At 46.0% G+C, this 17,250-nt stretch overlaps 1 protein-coding gene across 8 annotated transcripts in view; it reads right to left on the minus strand.

Annotated features, from left to right (window-relative positions):
- Window positions 1–17,250, minus strand: part of LOC139537438 (autism susceptibility gene 2 protein-like) — a 487,977-nt gene that overhangs the window by 308,421 nt on the left and 162,306 nt on the right. Inside the window, exon 1 of one of the 8 annotated variants that reach the window (XM_071338719.1) lies at window positions 5,181–6,247. The exons of the other annotated variants lie outside the window; for them this stretch is intronic. Coding sequence (XP_071194820.1) covers window positions 5,181–5,228 — 48 coding nt within the window. The 5' untranslated portion in view covers window positions 5,229–6,247. Of the gene's footprint in view, window positions 1–5,180; window positions 6,248–17,250 lie in introns of those variants that run through there. 8 annotated transcript variants of the gene reach the window in all.

The raw sequence follows: 17,250 nt of genomic DNA on the forward strand, positions 1-17,250 counted from the left end.
ATTAAATGAGATAAATAAAGCAAGCTCCAAACAAGGAAAATCATCCAACCAAGGGCAGCTATAATATCCTTTGGTGTAAATAAAGACAGCACTAACAAAAGCGATTGTTCCTAACTAGACATTATGCGACAACCTCTCTCATTATGTTTGTAATAGGGCTGTCAAACAATTAAAATAATTAATCAAATGAATGGCGTTAGTTCATTTTAATAATGCCATTAGTTAAGTAATAAATGTTTTTATTTCAAATATGGCCCTTAAGAAAGCTTTTTCCATTTAAAAAGCAGTGCATTGAGTTACAGGCATACTATGATTAGATTGTAAAGGACAGAAACACAAAATCATGTTTTACTAGCAATTTTCATCATAAACCACACAGAAGTCACTGTAACATCCAGCTATTAATGCTCCCAATGTTTCAGTAGTCGTATGAATGTTCTTGAAGTTTAACACTTGAGCACAGCACACACACACACACACACACACACACACACACACACACACACACACACACACACACACACACACACACACACACACACACACACACACACACACACACACACACACACACACACACACACACACAGCTTTAAGTATTGTTAAAGCTTCAGGCATTCTAAATAACAAAGAGCTTTTAAACTTGTATAACAATGTTATGAAAACACTATAACCATCTGTACTGTTCAGATAACTTTACTCATATAGGCCTACACACTCTCCCTCCTTCCCACACCCTCTCTCTCTCACTGGGTGAGTATGTTTTTGCATGGCCCGTTGCCCCAGGTGGGCAGAGTTTGCACATTTTAGGCCTTTCCATTGATCCTGAAGTTATCAGGTTGCTAGCTAGCCCGCAATATGCACATAAATCTGTGGCAGAAATAAAAACCATAGCTATGGTAATATTTGGCATAACTTTTACATGATTTTGGCTCGAGGCATGCTGTCTTCAGCGATGTAAAGGGGTTTCATGTAAAGGCGCAACCATTATCTGTCGCTGTGTTCCGTGTTGTGTTCTGCGCTTAAAAGGGTCCGTGTGGAAACATGTGTGCTTAAAAAAAACAAAAAAACAATAAAAATGTTAACAGATGAGAGAGGGAGAGACAGAGAGAGAGAGAGTGAGAGAGAGAGAGAGAAAGGGAGAGAGAGAGAGAGAGTGAGAGAGAGAGAGAGAAAGGGAGAGAGAGAGAGAGAGAGGGAGAGACAGAGAGAGTGAGAGAGAGAGAGAGAAAGGGAGAGAGAGAGAGAGAGCGAGAGAGGCCTCCTCTCTCCATGGTCCTACTATTTACACATGGCCCTGTGTGTGTAACACTGAATTAGCCCAGTGTGAGTGAGTCCAAGGGGCTGGTGCTCACTGCTCACCTTCTGTGGGCCCTGGCTGGTAACAGCAGCTCAAAGACACACACAGAGAAAGAGAGGACAAAGAGCCCACACAGAGAATAGAGCTACAGTAGTCTCCTTCCACTGCGCGGAATGTAACCCACCTCCCACCCCTCCTCCATCCTCCCTTTCTCCTCCACCCACCCTCCTCCTCCTCTCTCCAGGACCTGAGCCCACACACAGGGGTAGTAATTACCCACTCCCCAGTCTGAGTGACCCCTCAGCTCTACAGCCAGGAGCTAGCCCACCCCACCTCCCCCGGTTCCCCTCGTCTCATGGCCATCTCATTCACTCAGCCCCCCCTCAGCACTGCAGCCAACAGCTAACCCGCCTTCCGTCTCTCCGTCACTGTCTCACTCACCCACCCACTCACGTCAGAGTCCGGGAAAGGAAAACAGGCAGTCAGTCAAACTACAGAGCTGCTGAACCTGCTTGTTTAAGGTCACTTCCTATTCACATACCGCTGAGAGGCCAGTTGTCAATCAAACAGGCATTTGGAAAGCACAGCCAGCACTGCCAGGAGCAGCAAAGGCAGCAAAGGCAGCAAAGGCAGCAAAGGCAAAAGTCCTTTCATCAACAGTCAATGCATGCTGACACACACACACACACACACACACACACACACACACACACACACACACACACACACACACACACACACACACACACACACACACACACACACACACACACACACACACACACACACACACACACACACACACACACACACACACACACACACACACAGTACAGTTTAAAGAGAGCAAAAACACAGGGTAAAAGGAAGAGGCTGTACAGGCTGTCAAAATTGTCTAATTTTTCAGATCTATATATTGAAACTCGATACGATAGTGAGCTAAATAAGACATTTCCATAATTCAATGAGTCCAGCGATCTGTCAAACCATGATTTCCTTTTCCCTACTCTTCATAAGATTTCTGATACATATCAGTACATAAGCCTGAGCATCTCGTCTCTTTCCGTCTCGGTTCATGGTATTTCACCCTCTTCCCTTAATCAACTGTGAAGTAAAAATGTTCACACTTCATTTTTTTCTGATTCTAATGGAAGGATGGCTGGTAGAGTGGAAATGAATGAATGAGTAGCTAGCTGCACTCTTATCCTTCCACTGTTCCACCCGGCTAGTGCGGCTCGATGCAGTCATCCGGTTGTCATGGTTCCCTTAACTCGTCTCCAGCGTGGCGCACACAAAGTCTGTGTAGCGTAGCCAAAGATTTTTTATAACTAACTCAAGATAGACCAGAGCCTGTCGATGGGAGTAAATGAATCATAGTGGGCAGAACAGGCAAAGAGGTGGGCAGAGCCAAGCACGAGCTAGTGAGATGCTATTTGCGCATTCTAGCATATGTTTGCATATTTCCATTAGGGAACGCCTACTCCGTGAAGTGCGGATGTGCAATAACTCATTTTGCCCTTGCACTCCTTCTAAACAATGCAATTTGTAAAAACTTTGGCAAAGGGTAAACTCTACAAAACACAGTCCACTCTGTTAGCAACAGATTCTAGTTCTGGAAACAGAAAACTTTATGGAGATCAAATATTTCATTGATGAGAAAATGTGCAGAATGTCGGCTAAAATCCATCTTCTCCCACTGCCAGCCACTGAGTTTCCTCTCATCACCATATTTGGTAGTGAGTGGAAACGCCAAACAAATGCTGCACACTTATACATCAGGTGAAATATCGGTTTCATTGTTCTATCTGTGGCGTAGCGCTAAGGGCTGCAAGAATAATAATAAATAATAATATATGCCATTTAGCAGACACTTTTATCCAAAGCAACTTACAGTCATGCTGGTGTAGCGGACATTAATTGGTTATGGTCACGTGATTAGGTAGCTCCACCTGCAAACTTCAAAACCTGTGTCTGCCCTCAGCCCAGAAGGGGATTTCATCTTGGTCTAATGGTCTAAGATGTTGGGTGGTCTAATGGTCTAATGGTCTAATCGCCTCCCTACCTCTGAGGAAGTACAGTTCCCGCTCAGCCCAGTCAAAACTGTTCGCTGCTCTGGCACCCCAATGGTGGAACAAACTCCCTCACGACGCCAGGTCAGCGGAGTCAATCACCACCTTCCGGAGACACCTGAAACCCCACCTCTTTAAGGAATACCTAGGATAGGAGAAAGTAATCCTTCTAACCCCCCCCCCCCCCACTTAAAAGAGTTAGATGCACTATTGTAAAGTGGTTGTTCCACTGGATATCATAAGGTGAATGCACCAATTTGTAAGTCGCTCTGGATAAGAGCGTCTGCTAAATGACTTAAATGTAATGTAATGTAATGTAATGTTGGTTGCTCCCGTGGGAGACCCAGGTTCATATCCTTTACATACGGTTGGTTCCGGGAATCAAACCCAATACACTGGTGTTGCAACCGCCACCAACTGAGCTACAGTTGCACTTTGAGATTGTTTTTCAATGAAAAGCGCATTATAATTCAATGCAGTATTATTATTATTACAGAGGACCATGATGAGAGGAGATGACTGCGATGGTGGTCACCAGGCCATTACTACACAGGCAGACATGACATCCTCCTCCATGCAGGTCAGAGCAGACACAAAATGGCAGCTGTGTAGCAGGCAGAAACAGAGCCCTCAGGTGTCAACAGATGCTCCCATGAGGCAACTTGGCACAGCTTCACTTTTTTTACCGCTATTTTGAGTCAGACTACAGCAGCACAGGCATACAACAGCGCATAGGCATCATACTCTGTGTGTAAGTTAGTCTGCGTATAAAACTCTCTTCCTAACTCTTACATTCAAGTACTGGTCCTTCAAGCAGGATAAAAACAGTACCAGTACATTAAAACATCCGCTAAAAGGTCAGAGGACAAATGTGAACCTACACAAGCAGGACAATCCTAGGACTTTGTTTAGGTAAGGAGATGAGGCTCCAGCCACACAGACACCTGACACAACTCAGAGAACCTGATCGCCTGGTTTCCTTAGCAGTCTGAGGAAAAGGTTGACGGATGTCTGTCTGCCTGACTCACTGACTGTCTGGCTGTCTATCTGTCTGTTAGTCTGGCCAGGCGGCAGGCTGCTTGACAAAGTGCTGGGCCCTGGCTCGGGTCTTGGTTTCTACAAGAGAACTCTATACACACACAGCACCCTCTTTACACATGCAGTAACCCCGTCCATAAGCAAAGCACACCTTCTGCCAGGTCCATCTCATTAGCCTGAGTGTGGACAGGGGATGGTACAGTATCACTCCTCAGCATTAATACTTCAACACCTTGCCCCCCACAGGAGAGGGTCGAGCCCTAGCTGTAGCTGTGAGAGATTGAAACTGAATGAAAGTGGGATCCATAGGAATAAATACATGTCAATCTATGTACACATGATGGTAAATATCTCAAGACAAAATTCCCATGGTCAAAATGATATAAACCATATTCCTATTTAGCCCTACTTTCAAATGTATGGACATATGTTGAACTCGGCATTTAAAATCCACACAGCCATGAGAGACATGGAAAAAGGATAGAATATTCATGGTCTCAAAATACTGGTAGGACATGATGTTCAATAATGTATGAGCAACTTAAAAACTGTCTCCTGGGTTGCAAAAGCAGGATTGTCAGCAACAACAAATCGATACCAGAGTTTTGATAAGTGTGCCAGACATTCCATTAGAGACATAAGTTATGGCTAGATGCTGAAGGTCAGAGGCTAAGGCTGTGTCCCAAATGGGACTATTTTCCCTATATAGTGCACAGCTTTTGGCCAGAAGCCAATAGCAAGTCAAAGCAGAAACCAACAGCTCATTGACTTACCTTTTCATTGTATTTGAACTTGACATAGAACCAACTGGACTTGATCATCCTGCCTCCGTCTGCTGTCCCTGGCTGACTCAGTGTGCCGACGGTAAGGGAACAAGTTAAGTATTTTTCTAAAGGAATCAAAAACAGTAACAGCAACCAGCCAAAAGGTCCCACAGCTAGAAGACAGCCAAAACACCAGTTTCTTCTTTCTCCTGGTTGTGTTGTTCTTTATCCTCTCTGCTTGCTCCTGGTTGTGTTGTTCTTTATCCTCTCTGCTTGATCCTGGTTGTGTTGTTCTTTATCCTCTCTGCTTGCTCCTGGTTGTGTTGTTCTTTATCCTCTCTGCTTGCTCCTGGTTGTGTTGTTCTTTATCCTCTCTGCTTGATCCTGGTTGTGTTGTTCTTTATCCTCTCTGCTTGCTCCTGGTTGTGTTGTTCTTTATCCTCTCTGCTTGATCCTGGTTGTGTTGTTCTTTATCCTCTCTGCTTGCTCCTGGTTGTGTTGTTCTTTATCCTCTCTGCTTGCTCCTGGTTGTGTTGTTCTTTATCCTCTCTGCTTGCTCCTGGTTGTGTTGTTCTTTATCCTCTCTGCTTGCTCCTGGTTGTGTTGTTCTTTTTCCTCTCTGCTTGATCCTGGTTGTGTTGTTCTTTATCCTCTCTGCTTGCTCCTGGTTGTGTTGTTCTTTATCCTCTCTGCTTGCTCCTGGTTGTGTTGTTCTTTATCCTCTCTGCTTGATCCTGGTTGTGTTGTTCTTTATCCTCTCTGCTTGCTCCTGGTTGTGTTGTTCTTTATCCTCTCTGCTTGCTCCTGCTTCTCTCTCTCACTCCCTCTTTCTCTGTCCCTCTCTTCTACCCTCTATGCTTCCTCCCGTCTCGCTCAACCTTTCTCTCTCTGGCGTGGTGTGTGTGTGTGGTGTGTGTGTGTGTGTGTGTGTGGCGTAGCTGGCTTGGCAATCTGACAGCAGCTCTCCTCAAATGGACTTTAGCTGTGTGTTCATCCCTATTGGCATATGACAGTAAGAAGGGTGTTCTGTCCTCTTGTTGTCCTCGTCCTCGGCTCTGACTACACACACTACTGTAGCAACCTCCTCCTCTCTGCTCACTGCCCAACCCATTTTCTCTCGTTTGCCTCTCTCTCTCCTCCCGCTTTGTCTCTCTCTCTCCTCCCGCTTTCTCCCGCTTTGTCTCTCTCTCTCCTCCCGCTTTCTCCCGCTTTGTCTCTCTCTCTCTCGCTCTCTCTCTTTTATTCCTCCCCTTTATTCAACATATTTGTTCTCTCTCCTTGGCTCTCTCTGTTATGCCCTGTGTATAGAGCTCTTTCTCATTTAACCCCTTTTTTTATATTGCTTTAGTTGCTGTTCTCTTCTTATAAAGGAAGCCCTTTGTCATTTCTCCATAGATCTCTAGTAGTGTATTTGACATTTTCTTCACCACTGGACTTTGATTCAACAGACTTGTTCTTAAAAAAAAAGGTATTGAAATTGCTCTACTATCCAGTATGCCATCTTCAAACACCGTATAAACATTCACTCAGTTGGTTATGACATCCCAGTCCCCCTAGTCTTGTCTGTACTGTAGGAGGAAGAGTACAAGAAGTCTAAAAATGACCACGTACACACAGCTCAGATTAGGCCAGCGGGCCACCCTGCCTGTGTTTACATTCTGTCACTCTCCCTAGTAGCACATCAGGTTAGGATAACTCACACACAGCTTCTTGTGTATATAATTATGTCATCTGGGACAGCGGTGTGAAGTACTTGCCAGCTATAATAGGGTACTTTATCCCAGGAGAATTATCCACATTTGGCAACACAACTTGAAACAGTAACAACTCTGTTGGAAGGCAATCCATCCGTCACTACACAGAAATAGTGCATGTATCTACAAACAATATTAGTGAGATGCACCATAATAACAAAAGCTTGAGTTGAGTTATTATCCAAGGAGAAGCTGAGAGGCCGTCTTTCGGGACAAGCTAGGATGCATTTCAGTGAAAGAGAGTACATAGCGCAATATTTGAAAGCTGTTTGAAGTTCACAGGTATAAAAGCCAAATATAAATTGTAATGTTGTAAAGAAAAGGCTAACAATGTTTTATATACGATAAAGCAATAATGTTGGGTTTACGCACTGAAGGTAGGTGAGGAGTCAAACCCAGGAGAGCAGAGATGTCAGTGTAGCATATATCTTTTAATCAGTGCAAGTCAAAAAACACGGTACAGTACATTACCCCAAAACAATGGGAACTAACAGTACTCCCGTAAGACGCAAAAACACAACGCACCTTACTATAATAACCACACGCGAAATACACTGAGGAAAGCCTCCACAAGCAACGTGAAAAATAATCCTGAACAAACCTAAGCGGGGAAACAGGGGTAAATATACACACAGAAATTAAAGCAAATGAAAACCAGGTGTGAATGAACCTAAGACAAAACAAAGGGAAAAGGAAACATGGATCGGTGATGGCTAGTATGCCACCGCTGAGCGCCGCCCGAACAGGGAGAGGAACCACCTTCGGTGGAAGTCGTGACAAATAAGCACACTCAGACCCCAAAATGTGGGTTCACTTGGGACAATACCCTCTGCAGGCTCCATTTTTTTTAACATATTCATCTTCAAGGGACACATTTTCCCACCAGACTGCAAAAACAAACAAACAAAACAGTTGAGCACCATACGGTATGGGTTCTGTTTCCAGGCCTACGCAGTAAACTCTTGTCAGGTGGGCTTAGGTCATCACTGGGGATGTTCTAAACACAGGGGGTATACCAACGGACCCTCGGGCTGTGTTGGCTCCTCATCCAGGCCTTGTATTGTGTACAGGGAGTCCACAGTGCCTGAAATGCATAGTGACAGTCCTCGCTGCCTGCCTACCCGCTCCCTTCCCACAGACACATGCACACGCTTGGCTATGCGCCCCGCGGCCAGCACTGTGCTTGAATCACCAGAGAACAAAAGAACACACAGCAGCCATTCCATCCACAGACTGGTGTGCCTTAGCAAGAGAATAGGGCATGATGCACAATACACAGAGTACACAGCTCTAAGCAGGCCATAGAGAAAGAGAAAAAAGAGCATGGACCGTGCTTTTAGTCTGTGTTAGTGTGTGTTAGTCTGTGTTAGTTTGTATTAGTCTGTGTTAGTCTGTATTAGTGTGTGTTAATGTGTATTAGTGTGTGTTAGTCTGTGTTAGTCTGTGTTAGTGTGTGTTAATGTGTATTAGTGTGTGTTAGTCTGTGTTAGTCTGCATTAGTCTGTAATAGTGTGTGTTAGTCTGTATTAGTCTGTATTAGTGTGTGCTAGTCAGTTAGTCGGTGCTAGTCTGTGTTAATCTGTATTTGTCTGTAGTAGTGTGTGTTAGTCTGTATTAGTGTGTGTTAGTCAGTTAGTCTGTGTTAGTCTGTATTAGTGGGTGTTAGTGTGTGTCAGTTTGTTAGTGTGTGTTTGTCTGTTAGTCTGTGTTAGTCTGTGTTAGTCTGTTAGTGTATCAGTGTTAGTCTGTTAGTGTGTGTTAGTCTGTGTTAGTCTGTTAGTGTGTGTTAGGCTGTTAGTGTATCAGTGTTAGTCTGTTAGTCTGGTAGTGTGTGTTAGTCTGTGTTAGTCTGGTAGTGTGTGTTAGTCTGTGTTAGTCTGGTAGTGTGTGTTAGTCTGTGTTAGTCTGGTAGTGTGTGTTAGTCTGTGTTAGTCTGGTATTGTGTCAGTGTTAGTGCGTGTGAGGATAATGAGAATTTGCTGTAGCGATCAAAAGGTTATCTACAGCCTCTTTTGGAATCTTAGCTTAGCAATTAAACACAGCATGCAAAAAGATCATATCATTAAAATTGAATTTAATAGAGTAGAATCATGCTAGAATGAACAGAACACTGTTTATGCATGGCTCAATACACTGCACACTACAGTGCACTGCCGCCTGATAGGGTATGATATGAGCAAATGCTGCTGCTTGCTCCACTTTCTGAGAAGTCTAAACCTTGTAGGATCATGTGATTCAATGCTATGAGTTTTCTTTCTCATCCGTTCCCTGTTAAATACCTTCATCCCACAGAGCCCAACAGAGGAGCCATACAGACGAGCTGCTTAGAAGGCTGAGAGTGAAGGCCCCAGGCTGCCTGCCTGACTATACAGACGCTTCCCTGCAGGAGGCAAACAATCTCCTGGGTGGAGAGAGGGACGTGTGTTTGTGCATGTGCGCACGCATGTGTAGGCTTCCCCAGTCCCTACACCCTGAGCTGGCGCACTGAGCGTGCTAACAGGAGGATAGAGAGGGTGACTGGCGCACTGAGCATGCTAACAGGAGGATAGAGAGGGTGACTGGCGCACTGAGCGTGCTAACAGGAGGATAGAGAGGGTGACTGGCGCACTGAGCGTGCTAACAGGAGGATAGAGAGGGTGACTGGCGCACTGAGCGTGCTAACAGGAGGATAGAGAGGGTGACTGGCACACTGAGCGTGCTAACAGGAGGATAGAGAGGGTGACTGGCGCACTGAGCGTGCTAACAGGAGGATAGAGAGGGTGACTGGCGCACTGAGCGTGCTAACAGGAGGATAGAGAGGGTGACTGGCGCACTGAGCGTGCTAACAGGAGGATAGAGAGGGTGACTGGCACACTGAGCGTGCTAACAGGAGGATAGAGAGGGTGAGTGTCGCAGCAGCTCTTCTCTCTTCTCCTTACTCAGCTACACCAGCCCAGATGTTCCAGAGTCCTCCTCTACAAAGCCTGAGCCCTAGCTCCAATGTTCAGCTAAACCTGCTGCCTGCCGTGGAAGAAGATGAATAAAAAACCCTCCTCCTCCAACAAGACGGAGCGGTGTTGGTAAGAAATAAGGGAATTCTTCAAAAGCACGGCACTACTACAAACATTTGCTACATTTCCGATTCTTTCTTCTCCTCCGCTCCAGGGTTTTACCTGGCTTGTGGATGGTTCCGCGTGATACAGAGAGAGAGTCAGTGATGAAGAGGGGAATCATCCTGAATCAATGTGAGAGTGCAGAGTGTAATGTGACGTGAGCGTGCATGTTAAGGAGGTCTCAGGCCCCTTGCTCTCGCTCTTTCTCTCCTTCTCTCTCCACGACTAAGGTCTTTAACGTAGCTGCACGCACCCGGGAGGCAGTGGCCCGGTATGGCACGGCAGGGCATGGCACGGACAGGATGATGTTATGCTGTTTCCTCTCTTCTCCTTCCTTCTCCTCCCCAGGCTCTTACTTGTCCCGCTGAACAAAGGGCTCTTCATGCTACACACAGATATTAGTGCACTGCAGCCCCTCTGATGGTTAGATAACACAGGGGGGAGACAGGGGACTGAGCCAGAGACCGGGCACGCTCAGGAAATCCTGTTATACCCCTCTCTTCTCTCCTAATATAGAGGATTAGGGTACCAGTCTGCTCTAGCAAAGACCACTTGCTGTAAGAACCGGCATTAAGCTTTACAAGGTTTCCTCTTTTGGGTAAAGCCAGACTAGGGCTGGTGAGGTGGGCATTACTAACATGGAGGAACTACATTGGAACCATTGCTAAACAGGAAGGAAAAACAAAAAAGATGTCATTAGCAGATTTGATGAGCAGAATCAACAGTATCCGGTTGGGATGAAAATCACAGACTATAATCTTCTGTTTCCGGATGTTTATTATCACCATAGAAGCAATGCCCTCCTGTCTGCCATGAGGTCATGATGCCCCTAGCTGGACTGTGCCTGACCCTGAGTGCATGGCCCTGTGCTCCAGTCCGGGCTGCTCTGCACTGTTCTGCTGTGCCACCCTGTCTGTGTGATGATGGTGACCTGTCCTGACTCCTCTCAGAGAGGCAGCAGACCAGAGCTCCATGGAGAGAGGCTGCCTGCCCTCCTGCCTCCTTCACAGAGAACAGTTAGTAACAGCTCTGGTAATGGCACAGCCTCCTCTTCCTCCCCCTTTCCTCTCACACTGAGAGAGCAGATTTCGTGACTGGAAGAAAGTGTTACACAACTGACAATCTCTGTAACTGTGCCAGTCTGTGTGTATGTATTTACAGTACCAGTCAAAAGTTTGGACACATCTACTCATTCAAGGGTTTTTCTTTATTTGTACTATTTCTACATTGTAGAATAATAGCGAAGACATCGAAACTTTGAAATAACACATATGGAATCATGTAGTGACCAAAAAAGTGTTAAACAAATGAAAATATATTTTATATTTGAGATTCTTCAAAATAGCCACCCTTTGCCTTGATGACAGCTTTGCACACTCTTGGCATTCTCTCAACCAGCTTCACCTGGAATGCTTTTCCAACAGTCTTGAGGGAGTTCCCACATATGCTGAGCACTTGTTGGCTGCTTTTCCTTCACTCTGCAGTCCCACTCATCCCAAACCATCTCAATTGGGTTGAGGTTGGGTGATTGTGGAGACCAGGTCATCTGATGCAGCACTCCATCACTCTCCTTTGTCAAATAGCCCCTACACAGCCTAGAGGTGTGTTTTGGGTCATTGTCATGTTGAAAAACAAATGATAGTCCCACTAAGCCCAAACCAGATGGGATGGCGTATCGCTGCAGAAAGCTGTGGTAGCCATGTTGGTTAAGTGTGCCTTGAATTCTAAATAAATCACAGACAGTGTCACCAGCAAAGCACCCACGACACCATCACACCTCCTCCTCCATGCTTCACAATGGGAACCACACATGGGGAGATCATCCGTTCACCTACTCTGCGTCTCACAAAGACACGGCGGTTAGATCCAAAAATCTCATATTTGGACTCATCAGACCAAAGGACACATTTCCACCGATCTAATGCCCATTGCTCGTGTTTCTAGGCCCAAGCAAGTGTCTTCTTCTTATTGGTGTCCTTTAGTAGTGATTTCTTTGCAGCAATTTGACCATGAAGGCCTGATTCACACAGTCTCCTCTGAACAGTTGATGTTGAGATGTGTATGTTACTTATTTGGGCTGCAGTCTGAGGCTGGTAACTCTAATGAACTTATCCTCCGCAGCAGAGGTAACTCTGGGTCTTCCTTTCCTGTGGCGGTCCTCATGAGAGCCAGCTTCATGATAGCCCTTGATGGTTTTTGCGACTGCATTTGAAGAAACTTTAAAAACTTTAGTTCATTAAATTTTCCAGATTGACTGACCTTCATGTTGTAAAGTATTGATGGACTGTCATTTCTCTTTGCTTATTTGAGCTGTTCTTGCCATACTATGGACTTGGTCTTTACCAAAGAAGGCTATCTTCAGTATACCAACCATACCTTGTCACAACACAACTGAATGGCTCAAACTTTTAATAAGGCAACCTGTTAATGAAATGCATTCCAGGTGACGACCTCATGAAGCTGGTTGATAGAATGCCAAGAGTGTGCAAAGCTGTCATCAAGGCAAAGGGTGGCTTCTTTGAAGAATTTCAAATATAAAATATATTTTTATTTGTTTAACACTTTTTGGGTTACTACATGATTCCATATGTGTTTTTTCATAGTTGTGATGTCTTCCCTGTCATTCTACAATGTAGGAAATAGTAAAAATAAAGAAAAGCCCTAGAATGAGAAGGTGTGTCCAAACTTTTCACTGGTACTGTATCTGTGTGTGTTACTGTATGTGTGTGTATGTGTGTATGTGCGTATGTGTGTGTGTGTGTGTGTGTGTGTGTGTGTGTGTGTGTGTGTGTGTGTGTGTGTGTGTGTGTGTGTGTGGGGGGGGTTCCCTTAAGGTGGGAGCGGAGGTCAAATGGACTGTAAGTGATGAGAGCTTGGCTCAGTCTCTGGGAAAATGTATCCCATTAATGTCTAGGTGAGTGGGCAAGACACTCTTGGTCTTGGCCTATCTGGAGCTGTGAAAATGTCATGCTCTGCTCCACTTTCAAACAACTAATCACAGCTAAGGAACAGCCCCTGAGATCTACATTCATGTTAAACCAAACCTAGTCTCGTTAGCATATCATATCATCATCACATTATAATACCATTACCTTTAGATGGTTGGCTCCTTACTGCCTTACTATCAGTATCCTATCTTTACACTACCCTTCCAGGTACACTTAGATGTGAAATCTGCCCTAGAATGGGTCTAAGGGGAAAGTCACAGGTGGTTTGACTGAAAGCGAGCTGGAGAGAGACTGAGGCACTGACAGCAGCCTCATGGAGACCAGAGATCCCAAGTCATAGACTGTTCTCTCTGCTACCACACGGCAAGTGGTACTGGAGGACCAGTACACAAGTCTAGGTTCAAAAGGCTCCTTAACAGCTTCAAACCCCAAGCCATAAGACGGATGAACAATTAATAAAATGGCCACCCGGATTATTTACATTGACCCCCCCCCCCTCCGTATACCAGTACCCCCTTTATATAGCCTCATTATTGTTATTTTATTGTGTTACTTTTGACTTTCTTTTTTACTTTTTTACTTTAGTTAATTTAGCAAATATTTTCTTAATTTCTTGAACTGCATTGTTGGTTAAGGGCTTGTAAGTAAGCATTTCACGGTAAGTAAGCATTTCACCATTCGGTGCATGTGAGAAATAAAATTGATCCCACCCCGAGCTCCATCAGACTGACAGACATTACCCAGTCCCAGCCTCCCAGCAGCCCCAGCCAGGAGAGGGGGAGGAGGAGGAGCATCGTCAGTGACATGCCCCTCATTTGGAACTCATTCCTTCTCACAAGTCAGAGGAGACTTGGACAGGGGGGGAAAAGATTTGAGCGATATAAGGAGAGGGAGAGGAAAGGAAAGGACAAAAAAAGAATGGTGGAATAATTCCACGTTCCAATGACTTTAAGACTCATGCAGGGAACGGTGCCAACACTGATGTTCCAGCTCTCCTTCCTCCTAAACGGATTCGCACGCATACCTCTCCTCCACTGGGAACCGGGATGGAACAGGGAACTGGCTGACCCATAGGCCCAAGCTGCTGCTCCATCCACCGCTGCCTTGGCGAGCAGAGGGATCAGATGAAAGCAGGAAAGAGAGATAAACTCGCTGTAATTGCTCACAGGCGAGGGGAGTAGGTGGGGGGGAACAATGGCGTGGAGAGACAGGACGGGGAGGGTTAGCTGGAGCGGAGCGAGGTTGGAGAGGAGACGAAAGGAGAGGAAAGGGCCTAATGGAGTAGCGGGCCAGGAGACTGTCTGTGCGTGTGCACTGAGGACCTGGACCATGCCGTAGGCAAATCATTACCAACAGAAAGGGGGGGGGGGACACAGAGAGACAAAGAGAAAGAGAGCGCGAAAGAGAGAGAGTCAGAAAACAGAGAGTCATAGTCTGCCAGTGCCATATTCCAGACCTTGGATAGTTGACATGATACCAGTGGTTTAAGTGGGAGCACCTAAAGTAGGAAATTGGAGCTAGAGCAGCACCTGCAGCAGGGAAATTGAGCTAGAGCAGCACCTGCAGTAGAGAAATGGAGCTAAATAGCACCTGTTGTAGGGAAATGGAGCTAAACAGCACCTGCAGTAAGGCATTGGAGCTAGAGCAGCACCTGCAGTAGGGAAATGGAGCTAAACAGCACCGGCAGCAGGGAAATGGAGCTAGAGCAGGACTTGCAGTAGGGAAATGGAGCTAGAGCAACACCTGCAGTAGGGAAATGGAGCTAAACAGCACCGGCAGCAGGGAAATGGAGCTAGAACAGCACTTGCAGAAGGGAAATGGAGCTAGAGCAGCACCTGCAGAAAGGAAATGGAGCTAAACAGCCCCGGCAGCAAGGAAATGGAGCTAGAGCAGCACTTGCAGTAGGGAAATGGAGCTAGAGCAGCACCTGCAGAAGGGAAATGGAGCTAGAGCAGCACCTGCAGAAGGGAAATGGATCTAGAGCAGCACCTGCAGTAGGGAAATGGAGCTAGAGCAGCACCTGCAGTAGAGAAATGGAGCTAAACAGCACCGGCAGTAGGAGAATGGAGCTAGAGCAGCACCTGCAGAAGGGAAATGGAGCTAGATCAGCACCTGCAGAAGGGAAATGGAGCTAAACAGCACCGGCAGTAGGAGAATGGAGCTAGAGCAGCACCTGCAGTAGGGAAATGGAGCTAAAGCAGCACCTGCAGTAGAGAAATGGAGCTAAACAGCACCGGCAGTAGGAGAATGGAGCTAGAGCAGCACCTGCAGAAGGGAAATGGAGCTAAACAGCACCGGCAGTAGGAGAATGGAGCTAGAGCAGCACCTGCAGAAGGGAAATGGAGCTAGAGCAGCACCTGCAGAAGGGAAATGGAGCTAAACAGCACCGGCAGTAGGAGAATGGAGCTAGAGCAGCACCTGCAGAAGGGAAATGGAGCTAGAGCAGCACCTGCAGAAGGGAAATGGAGCTAAACAGCACCGGCAGTAGGAGAATGGAGCTAGAGCAGCACCTGCAGAAGGGAAATGGAGCTAAACAGCACCGGCAGTAGGAGAATGGAGCTAGAGCAGCACCTGCAGAAGGGAAATGGAGCTAGAGCAGCACCTGCAGTAGGGAAATGGAGCTAGAACAGCACCTGCAGTAGGGGAATGGAGCTAGAGCAGCACCTGCAGTATGGAAATGGAGCTAAACAGCACCGGCAGTAGGGGAATGGAGCTAGAGCAGCACCTACAGTAGGGGAATGGAGCTAGAGCAGCACCTGCAGAAGGGAAATGGAGCTAGAGCAGCACCTACAGTAGGGGAATGGAGCTAGAGCAGCACCTGCAGAAGGGAAATGGAGCTAGAGCAGCACCTGCAGTAGGGAAATGGAGCTAGAGCGGCACAACTTTTCCCTACAACATTGCTATAGGCTAAGGCGGCGTTTCCCAACCCTGGTCATCGAGTACCCCCAATAGTACACATTTGTATTGTAACCCTGGACAAGCACACCTGATTCAACGTGTCAACTAATCCTCAAGCCCTCAATGAGCTGAATGAGGTGTGTTTGTCCACGACTCCAACAAAAGGATGAGGACCAGGGTTGGGAAACACTGGGCTAAGGTAACAAAGAAGATATGTGTGTGTGTGTGTGTGTGTGTGTGTGTGTGTGTGTGTGTGTGTGTGTGTGTGTGTGTGTGTGTGTGTGTGTGTGTGTGTGTGTGTGTGTGTGTGTGTGTGTGTGTGTGTGTGTGTGTGCGTGCGTGTGTCTTGGAGCAAACACATAAATATCTCCAGGGATTAAGCATAGTCTGTTGAGCAAATGTATCTAAGCCAGGTAATCATAATTGGATCCTTGAGAAGCAATGACACACCAAAGCCCACGTAGACAGACATCTCTAAAGCCCAGTGACCCACTGCACATCTACACCTCTCATTTCACACACAATCAAACAGGATAAATTACTTCACTTTTTCCCCCAGAATTACAAGGGATATGAGTTGACACATTTACTTTTATAGCAACAATAATATAACTATTAATATCAGGCTGGGTGAAATATTGGTATGATAATCAAACAGGATATTCTTTAATTATACCTTAACGAGGAACCCCTAGACCTCTTTACGGACCGCCAGGAGGCCCCGAACCCCAGGTTGGGCCCCTGTCCTGACACACTCTCCAGACATGGATAAATAAATCAGCTTAACACAGATCATAATGCCCTTAATGTAATAACACTCATGATTCCAGGGCAGAAAAAGGACACATATCCATTCTGTTGGCCATTACTACAACCCACATGGGGCCTCTTATTGTGGGCAGAAGCATAGCAGCACCATTAAAACCCTCAAACATCATGTCTAAAATATAGACTGCAGCACATTACCAGGCTCCTTAGCAACAGCCATTACGTTACAACAGATTGGTGGAGGCCGAGTTGTCTCCTAGCGAGGGTTGCTAAGCGCTATTGATCAAACTCGTGAACTACAAACTACCAAAATAAAGGAAACACCAACATGAAGTGTCTTATTAGGGCGTTGGGCCACGACGAGCCAGAACAGATACGATGACCCTTGGAAAGGATTCTACAAGTGTCTGGAACTCTATTGGTTGGAATGCAACACCATTCTTCCAAAATAAATTCCAGAATTTGGTGTTTTGTTGATGGTGGTGAAAAACGCTGTCTCAGGCGCCATTCCCGAATCTCCCATAAGCATTCAATTAAGATCTGGTTAAGATATGGTGACTGAAACACACACACACCCTTTGAACCCCCTACGCTCCTCTTTCAAAGTCACTGAGATCTC

This window comes from Salvelinus alpinus, chromosome 13 (genome assembly GCF_045679555.1).
Source record: "Salvelinus alpinus chromosome 13, SLU_Salpinus.1, whole genome shotgun sequence".
Lineage (NCBI taxonomy): Eukaryota > Metazoa > Chordata > Actinopteri > Salmoniformes > Salmonidae > Salvelinus > Salvelinus alpinus.